Below are 9861 nucleotides of genomic sequence, written 5' to 3'. Positions count from 1 at the left end.
AAGGCAATGAAGGCAGCCTCTGCCTGTTTTCTGCCACCTCCACAAAGGAGCTTTTCTCGGGTAGGACCACCATGAGACATGGAACGTCTAGGGTTAATGACATAACCTGTACGGTGTCCAGCACGTTGTAGAAATTTTGGTCCTATGCCCTGGTTTCTAATGGATTCACTAAGAACTATCGTTAATTTAAGGGGGAGAATCACTGGGGTACTGAGTTGTCTCATTCATCTGTGGGTGAGTTATAGTCCAATTCCAGCCTGAGTTCTAGGGAAGTTTGTGAGATCAAGAGTGAAATGTGGTTGGTGAGCTACAATTGTACTAAAAGTTTTGAGAGCTGAGCTTTATACACTATCATGTAGACTCGGGTAATAGGAATTGGAGGTTTTTAAGCTGCGAAGGGATAACACTTGACATTCCAGACCAAGCTAGTCCCGCCTTGCCTGCACTAGTTGGGGCTACAAATATCAGATTTGGGACCAGTAGGTGGGCTTTCGCTGTCGGGCGCGCCCCGCCCCTCCTGCGGCGCCCCGCCCCCGCCTTCCTCGTGACGCCCCTGGTCCCGCCCCCCCCTCGTGCTGGAGCACCCCCCGGCTGATTGGCCCCTCTGCGGCGTATCCTCGGGCTGGCAGCCAGGCGGGCGCGTCACGTGGCCGATCAGCGTTCAGGGCACCGAGCAGCGGCTGGGCATGGACCCTCAGACCGCTGGGGCCCAGGCGTTGGGGACCGCGGAGTTGCCTCGGGGTCCACCGTTGCCCTACGCGCGGAAGGCGTCCCCCAGCTCAGGGGTGAGCGCCGCGCTGGGGCCCGGCGCAGCCACCACCTGCGGCCGGGTCGGGAAGCTGCAGGGGCCGCGGAGCCGGGGAAGCGCCTCGGGCCCGCTTGGGGCCTCCCGGTGAACGCAGAGCGCCGTTTGGGCGCGTGCTCGAGCTGGAAACCGCCGGGCCGAGGGGCCGCGGGGTGTGGGGATGCGGGGCGGGGCACCTCGAAGGCGTGGGTGGACGCGCCTGGCGGGGAAGAAAGGCTGCGGGTCCCCGGGGTCGCCTCTGCGTACTTGCTAAATGGGAGGTGATGCTGATGACCGAGAGCTGGGGGCCTGGACAGGGGCCAGGTGAGGGCGCGCGAGGAGAGCGACTTTCCCTGAAGGACCTGTGTCTACTGGTGAGGATGCTCAGCTGACCCTGAGCACCCGATGATGTCTCATGCGCGCTCCTTTTCTAGTTAATGAAACCCAAAGGCCGGGTTTGACGCAGGTTTTCCAGAAACTTGTTTTCATTTGCGCTCCGGACGGCTCCTGGTTTTTTAAAGACCGTTGTTACAGCCATCACCTGCCCTTATTTACAGTCAGTAATCTGTTAGCTGGTGAGCTCCTCGAGGGTAGGAACCTTCTGTTCACTGCTGTTAACCGGGCACCTAGCGTAGTGCCTGGCACGGTAGACATGCTTTTTGGCTGGAGGAATGGCGTGCTTGTTGAAGCACCAAAGATACTACGTAACCAAAGTAAGAAGGAAAATATGGAGTGATAGACTTACAAAGAAAATTACTTTGGCGTGCAGATAGGATGAGCCTCGTTTTGTCAGGGCATAGCAGAAAGGTATGTGCACTACCTCTCCAAGGTGAGAGGGTGGTGGTGCTTGCAGAGGCCTGGAGAGGTGGGAATGCAGGGCAAATGCTTGGGGACTTGGGCCTCAGAGCTTGGAGAGAGAAAGATGCTCAACAGGTTGATGGCTTGTGAGGGGCATGTGTGAATGCGATGGCTAATTCTGTACTCCTGCAGTGGAGCTGAAGGTTTTTGAGGCGAGCATTGATTAACCCTGTAAGGCTGGGCAGGGTGGGAGAGTGGGGAGACAGAGATCTCGGGCAGTGGTCAAAGTGAGAGGTCCAGCAGTAGTCACCAACGGTTGTCACTGACTACAGGAGGTGGAATTGACACTTTAAATCCAGGTATGACTTGGGGGCAGCCTGTTAGCTCAGTCGGTTAGAGCGTGATGCTCTTAACAACAAGGTTGCCAGTTCGATCCCCACATGGGCCACTGTGAGCTGCGCCCTCCACAACTAGATTGAAACAACTACTTGACTTGGAGCTGATAGATCTTGGAAAAACACACTTAAATAAATAAAAGTTAAAAAAAAAATCCAGGTATGACTAGACCATAAGCTAATTGGGGCCGGTGCCAAGAGCAGTTTAGATGTAGCCACAAAGAAGGTGGATTTAAATTAAATGGTACTAGTGTTTTCATAAATGTTATCTCATCATAAGCCCCCTGCAAGGTCAAAACAATCATTCTCAATTTCCTGAGAGAGAAACCCAGACACAGTGGTTGAAGTTCAAGGTCACACCCTGAATGAATGGCAGAGCTGGAATTGAAATCAGGTCTTTTCATGCAGGCTGTGGACATTCCTTGTTCCGTTTAGGAAGAGGTCTTACAGGTGATAGGATTTCAGGAACTTTTGAGTGATGAGAGCAGGGAAGCATATGGTTGGCTGTGGGGGAAGAAGATTTCCCTCATCATCGCAGAGGAACTAAACTTCTGTTCCTTCCAGTGTATCAGCCAGGAGACAGAATTGGACAGAAAGAGCTGTTAACTAGCTAAGAAGTTAAGTAACCGACAAGTTAAAAAGTGAACATGGAGGTAGGAACGGGCAAGAAACAGCTACCAACCCTAGGGAACCAAGGGATGAGGTTGGAATGGTTCAAATTTACGTGCTTAGAGGAGCGGCTTTGGGGAGCTGAAATTCCACCCTCTGAGGAGAGGGTGCTGTCCCAGCTCTGAGCCTGGAGGAGGAGTCCTGAGAGCCTGGGCGTCAGACCTCTGAAGAGAGGGCTGGATGATGAGGCTGGCTCTGCAAGTTTTGGCAAACTGTAAGCTGGGTTCAGCAGCCGCTATGGGAAGACGCGCCAGCTGCCAGGGTGAAGTGTCGCTGGGGTGATGCCTGCAGGAACAGGAAGGAGCCAAGGCCCTTCTCCCGCTAGCTTTGCTGACTTCATAGGACAAAGCACAAATACCGGTTGTAGGGTCCCAGCCCCACTCACAAATATGGGGAGTATGGAAGGGTGGGGTTGCGTCTGAGAACCTAGAGCTTAATACTGGGCTACCCCAGACATCCAAGTCCTGGGTAATTGTTTTTTCTTCCCGCAGGCTTGCTTTGCCCCAGATGACCACTCCGGTCAGGACAGCGAGATTGAGAAGGCCCCAGATGGACTAGGCAAGTAGACGGCAGAGACTGGGGTGGATGCTGGAAGAGACTGAGGGAGCGACAGGGACGGTCCCTATGTGTCTTACCACCTTCTCTTCTAGCGAGTCCTCCTTTTCGCTGCCGCGTTGCCTTTTCTGCCTAGGGTTTCAACAGTGCCCTTGTTTGGAAGCCCTACTGGAGCATCCCTAAGGGAAGTCCTGACCTTAGGTCCAAACCCATCCTGTTTACAGAGAAAGACAGTGTAGGACAGCAGGAAGAATATAAGCTTTGGAGCCAGGCAAAATTGTTTTCACTGTCAGCTCCACGTCAGCGTCCTGGGCTCGAGTTTTGTGGTCTTAGATAAATCACTTAATCCTTTCTTTAAAATGGGGATAATCATACTTACCTCTCAGAGGGTTGTTCTGAGGATTTGGTGAGCAGATGTAGAACTGTAATTGCCACTAGCTACTGGTGCTATTTAAATTTAAGTTAATTACAATGAAATGAAATGAAACAATTCAGATCCTGTTGCAGTAGCCATATGTCAAATGCTCGGCAGTTATACATGGCTAATGCTAGCCTGCCAGACAGCAGAGATGATAGAAAGTTCTGTTGGGTAATACTGGCCTAGAGAAAGCACCAAGCATGTAAGTATAGTCATAACAACTAACACTTATTGAGTACTCACTCTGTGCCAGGCACAATTCTAAGTGATTATTTTCCTTTTTAAAAACAAAACAAAACAAAAAAAAACAAACTCAACAATACTGCCTCCATTTTACAGATGTGGAAACTAAGGCACAGAGCAAATTTAAAAAAAATTGTGGTAAAAGACATACAATTTGCCATTTAATGATTTTAAAGCATACAATTCAGTGGTGTTTAGCACAGTTACAATTGTGCTGTATAACCACCACTACTTTTATTTAGTTCCAGAACATTTTCATCACCCCAAAAGGAACCCTTGTGCCCTGTAAGTAGCCACACTCCATTCCCCACTTCCTTGTGGCCCTGGTGGCCACTAATCTGCTTTCTGTCTCTGTGGGTTTACCTATGCTGGACAGGCAAATGTGAGTTACGTATAAATGGAATCATACGCCATGTGGCCTTCTGTGTCTGGCTTCTTTCACTCAGTGTATTTTCAAGGTTCATTCATGTAGCATGTATCAATGCAGGCATACCCTGCAGATATTGTGGGTTCGGTTCCAGGCCACTATAATAAAGCAAGTATCCCAATAAAGCAAGTCGTAATCTTTTTGCTGATGGAGGGTCTTGCCTTCAGTTTGCAAAAGAAAACCCCACAACATCTGTGAAGTGCAATAAAACGAAGCATGCCTACGCTTCATTCCTTTTTTATGGCTGAATAATTCTGTCATGTATATATCACATTTCGCGTATTACCCATTCATCAGTTGATAGGCACTTGGGTGGTTTTCATCTTTTGGTGATTGTGAATCGTGCTGCTGTGAACATTTTTGTACAAGTTTTGTTTGCACACCTGTTTCCAATTCTTTTGGGTATACATTTAGGAGTGGGTTGTGGGGTAATTCTGTGTTCAAGCTATTGAGGAATCGGTCAAGTACATTTCAGCTCCATCACACATTTAGTAATTGGCAGAAGTGGGATTTGGACTCAGGCAGTTTGGCTCCAGAGCCCCTGCCCTGAACTATTTCTTTATTGCTTATAGCTGTCATCAAACTGTGTTAACAGCATGGCTGTTTTTAGGCTGATTCATTTCCTAACTCTGACCTGGCATCACCGTAGCACTTTGTGGGGACAGAGTCCCAGAGAGCAGTTTCCATGCTTTTGACCTCTTGTGGAAAGGTGCTGGCTCGGGTAGTAGATGGCCATCAGCTGTTACCGGTTAGCCATTAGCCACAAATATAACTGCCATGACTATGCCAGCAAGTGGGGTTGGTTGGTTGGCAGAGAAGCAGACTGCGGATTGCGACTAGCAAGTGGAGCTAGCAAGTGTGGATGGTGGATTGTGTGGCTCCTGCTTCCTGTGTCTCGCCCGGCCGCCAGCGAGAGTATAGTGGTATGACTCCCCTGTCTATGGCTCCGTGGGTGTTCCTTTTTGGCCTCACCATATCCTGCGTTCTTGTGTGGGACGCAGGACCAGAGTCCCTGCATGATATACTTATATGCTTGGAGGTCCATTGTTTTTCCCATACTTGTCTTCCATTATTTTGAGACCCTTTTGAAAATGTACCTTCCAGCCCTTCCAGATTTCAGGAGGAGCAGCCATGGTGGCTATCCAGTCTGACTAGATGGGTTCTGACCTTCTCCCTGCTTTTCTCCCACTCCCCCCCCTTGTCCTGTGCTCACCTGTAACATGCTCTTTGAGGATGAAGGGAGGAACAGAAGAGCAAAAATTCAATTCACCTGTAGTATGAAAGTTTCTCATTTGCCTCAATGACATATAAATGACCTGAAAATGTAAACTGTGCCTGGCTCCCTGTGTGAATTGCATGACAGGGTAATTGGTGGTCTTTTTCAAGGCAAAACGTCTTATTGCAAATAATCGATCAACCCTACTTCTAAAAATGTTGATGAAACTTTATTTTTTAAAGTGCTCAGGTAGCTAAAGAACTCTGGTACACTTGTGTTACTGCTGGCCTCTTAGTAAGTCTGCCCAACATTTTCCAAGCACACAGGTAGGCCCTCTCTGGTTTGTCAGTTGTTTTAAGACCTTCTTCCTTCTGTCGATTTCTTAGTCAGTGAAGTGCGGAGCGTCCCTAACGATAGTCCTGCTGGTGGTGAGGGCACCCGTCCTGAAGAAGGCGGCTTTGCCGTGGATGACGATTCTGATGGGGAACTCAATGCCTGGGAGCTGTCAGAAGGGGTGTCCAGCTGTCCGCCCAAGGAACAGGCTGATGATCTCTTTCATGAGGACTGGGACTTGGAATTGAAAACAGATCAAGGGAATCCGTATGGTAGGTATGGAATTTCTGGGTCCTAGGCCAAGGTTCGAGACTCTCCTCCCAGATTACCCCCAAAGGCAGACAGTTTGGAAGAGGGACCCACACCTGTGAGCTTCGCCTGATACCTGTTAGATCTGGGATGTCTGTGACAGCTTCTCTTTCAGATTGAGAAAAAACAAAACAAAAAAACATGGAAATGTTGCATTTGACTCCGTAATGTATCAGTTTTAACACTGGCATAGTGTTACTCTCTCCAAATATCTCTGTGTAAATTGAGAAGCTGCAGACAGAAGTGCTCTGTTATCCAGCTGCTTCCTCTGCACTGAGAATGTTTTGGCTGAGCCGCACAGCTATGGGTTGCCTCAGAAAACATGCTTGCAATCCTTCAGGAAAGGAGGACTCAGTGTACTGTGAGTGTGTTTTTAAAACAAAGTGCAGTGTCTGTCCCCTAGACATTTGTTGGCTATTTGTTTTCACCTTCCCTCCTTCCATTCATCTGTCTTTTGAAACTGCCTGCAGATGCTGACGACATCCAGGGCTGCATTTCTCAAGAGGTGAAACCTCGGGTGTACTGCACCCCACAAGGAGATATGATCTATGACCCCAGTTGGCACCATCCACCTCCACTGATACCCCACTATTCCAAGATGGTCTTTGAAACGGGACAGTTTGATGATGCTGAAGACTGAGTGCAGCTTTGTGTTGCCTGGCAGGTGGGTGGGCCTACAGATCCAGGTCGCTGTTCCTGTCTGTGAGGTGCGGTGTCATATCTGAGGAAACATTCCCAGTGATCCCTGGGTCGGGCACACGGACTGATGTTAAATAAGGTCCCGCTGTCCCCGAGTTGTGTTGTTGTTGTTTTTAATGAGCTCCTTCTTGGATGTGTGAATGTTTGTGTCTGTGTCAGGAGGAGGACTTAAATGCTCTTTATAAATAAAGGTAGAAAAAAATCAATGTGCTTTTGTGTACTTCCCCGCCCCCCATTTAATTAGCTACTTCTGAGCAAAGCCTTACTCCTTCATTCAGAGTCCCTGACTTAACAATTTTAAGGACTGGAGTACTAGAGATTTAAACTACCCTGCGAAAGGAAATACTTTTTCAGTTCTGCTTCTGTAGGTCTGGCACTAGTAGCCACGGATTGAAATCCAAGAGCCATGGCTGACTTTGTGGCTGATTTCTCTTCCTGTCGATGGATAATTGACCTTGTACATAGTGACCAAGGACTTTCTATAGGCCGGAAAACTAAAGGGCAGATTAATTAAACCAGCAATTGTCTAACCCTCAATTGGCATGAAAGGATTTTAAAACTATTTTCCATTTAATGTTTTAATCGTTACAATGATATGAAGTCACTGTTTTTTTTTTTTTTTTTTAAATTTACCTCATTGTAGAGATGAGGAAAATAAGACTCCAAATGTTGACCTCTCCAAGATCACAGAGCCAGGAAATGGCAGAACTGGATCCTAAACCCACATGAGCCTCTGGATTCTCTCTCGGTTGGCCCCGCCTGTGTGATAGCCCAGAGGTGGGATCTGGGGGCCATGCCTGGGCAGGTCTGTGACGCATCAAACTAAGTCACCCTGGCCTTTTCGGTAGGCCGAGGGATTGCTTCTTACCTGCCTGCCTCCTCCTGGAAGCTGAATCGAGAAGAAGTTTCAGATCTGAAATCTGAGTCAATTCCATAGCAGTCAAGTGAACATTTAATCCTTGAAACTGTTTTTTCAGAGACCCTACAAAGTGTGTGAACAGGAAGGCAGTGGCTTTGGTTGTGCGGGACCTCATGGCCAGGCTGTCCTGGGGAGACGGAACGTTCCTTTCACTGTCCTTGCTGAAGGGACAGCTGTAGACCATCTATCACCACCCTGCTCTTTCTCTCCTCCTCCTACCGCCATAGCTGACAAGACTGGCATGAAGATGAGGATGTCTGGTGTGATAAGGTGAACTTGAGAAACTGAGCCAAGAAATGTTGGGGGCTTGAGGAGGATGGCTCGTGTGTGTAAGCTGAAACTGAGTAAAAGCAAGAGGCACAAGGTGGGGAGAGTCTGTACGTGTCCTGTGCTTACATAGCAGGAAAGGATGTTCACAAGATGCTGCTGCTGTGACCTGCAGAGCCGTTGTGCATCTGGGACTCTTGCTTTTTAGAAGGTCATCGTTCTGGTTATGCCTGGTTATTTCCAGCAAAGTGGGTGGGAGGGAAATAGGGTCTGCTGGAGCAAGGACATAGAAAACTATTTTCTTAGAGTTAAAAATAAAGACATTAGAACATTGGGTATGTCAGGATAACAAGAAAGGGGGGGGTGTAGCCAATTGTTCTGATTTAGATATTATTCTGGTGCCCCTCATAGGCTGGATCAAGCACAGAGAAAGATGTAGAAGAATAACTGCCCGCCCCGTGAACATTGGTTATCTCAAAGGGGTGAGCTGGGAGTAAGGAAAAAGGTAACGCAATGGAAAAATACTCATGGTATAATAGGTGAGAAAATAGACTGGAAAATTACTCTGATCATATTGCAAATATGAAAGAAATTACAGATGCAAGTGATAAGGATTAATATAGACAAATGGAAACAAATTGGTGAAATGGTGGAGGTGTAGGCCATTTTGATTTTATATATTTTTGTTATTTTAATAATAGATTTTGCAATGAGGTATTTAAAATAAAGACACGATGTTATTCAGAGACAGAGTTGCCTCCTCTGCCGAGTCTTCCCTGCTCTCCGACAAGACAAGCGACAAGGTCACAACATTTGCATCACTCTGCTGCAGTCACGGACTTCCTGGTCTGCCTCCCTCCTGAGGGTGAGAACTCTGAGGAGCACAGGGCCCCATCTCACTCCTCAGCAGTCCTGTTGCACAGCGTGGATGGAGCCCAGCATGAAATTGTTCAGTAAATATTGGCGCAAATTCAATTCGGTAATGGTGCAGTATTTGCCTTGGCTGTATTTGGGGTTGACTGATAACATCCCAGGCTGGTGATGAAAGAATAAGGCATTTGAAGAACCTTTAAAAAGTCTTTGTGCTGAACCAGGTTAGGATTTAGTTAGGATTGCTTTTCTATTAACTATTTTTTAAAAACACTGTATAGGAACAGAACAGAGAGAAATGCGTAGAAACTGAGCTTTGCAACCACGCTTTAATCTAAAAGTCTTCAACCACTGACCAAATACATTTTGTTCTCTAAAAACTAGAGTGTGTGTATGACAAATGAATTTGTCATACAGATTATTTATTTGATAAACAATACATCATGGTTATTAAAAAAAAAAATGAATGAAAAGGAACTATCACAGTGATTCCTAACCAGGGTCCTATAATGAAGAATTCAATGTTAGGTACTCAACAGAATGAAATAACAAAAGCAAAATCCTGTATATCCAAATCTCTGCATGCCTAGCTGGGAAGTATTAAGGGACAGAACATGGATATTGCTTGTTTGGGCCTTGTACTATGTGCAGGAATCCGCTCAGCCCACTTCCAGTCACAGGGAGCTCACAGCCTCAAAAAGGACCCATCCATAGCTGGCTAGTGCTATTGGTCAGAACATTCTCCTTTGTATTAAATTGAAATCTATCCATCTGGTCCTGGTCCGCTCTGCGATCCTGACATTCTTTTCAAATATAGGACATTAGCCATCTATCCTATCCTGGCTTATTGTTTTCTAGACTAAACAGTCACCAGACATATATGTGTCTGGAATCAGAAAAGGAGAGGAGGAAGAAGAGGAGGAGGAGGGAGGAGGGGGGGGAGGGAAAAGGATGGTTTC

At 47.3% G+C, this 9861-nt stretch overlaps 1 protein-coding gene across 2 annotated transcripts; it reads left to right on the top strand.

The window, feature by feature from the left end:
- Positions 1–560: 560 nt before the first annotated feature.
- COPRS (coordinator of PRMT5 and differentiation stimulator) lies at positions 561–7052 on the top strand. Of its 2 annotated transcripts, none has more exons than XM_074319466.1 (4): positions 561–785; positions 3138–3208; positions 5896–6110; positions 6618–7052. In XM_074319466.1, the coding sequence occupies exons 1-4, from the start codon at positions 687–689 to the stop codon at positions 6785–6787; spliced, it is 555 nt and encodes a 184-aa protein (XP_074175567.1). In that variant the 5' UTR covers positions 561–686; the 3' UTR covers positions 6788–7052. The 2 variants fall into 2 exon arrangements, with proteins under 2 accessions (XP_074175567.1, XP_019606285.2); XM_019750726.2 differs by having other exon boundaries at positions 581–785; positions 3138–3204; positions 5892–6110; positions 6618–6919.
- The last annotated feature ends 2809 nt before the right edge of the window (positions 7053–9861 follow it).

This window comes from Rhinolophus sinicus, linkage group LG15 (assembly GCF_036562045.2).
Source record: "Rhinolophus sinicus isolate RSC01 linkage group LG15, ASM3656204v1, whole genome shotgun sequence".
Classification (NCBI taxonomy): Eukaryota; Metazoa; Chordata; class Mammalia; order Chiroptera; family Rhinolophidae; genus Rhinolophus; species Rhinolophus sinicus.
This window is presented reverse-complemented; position numbering and strand designations above follow the sequence as displayed.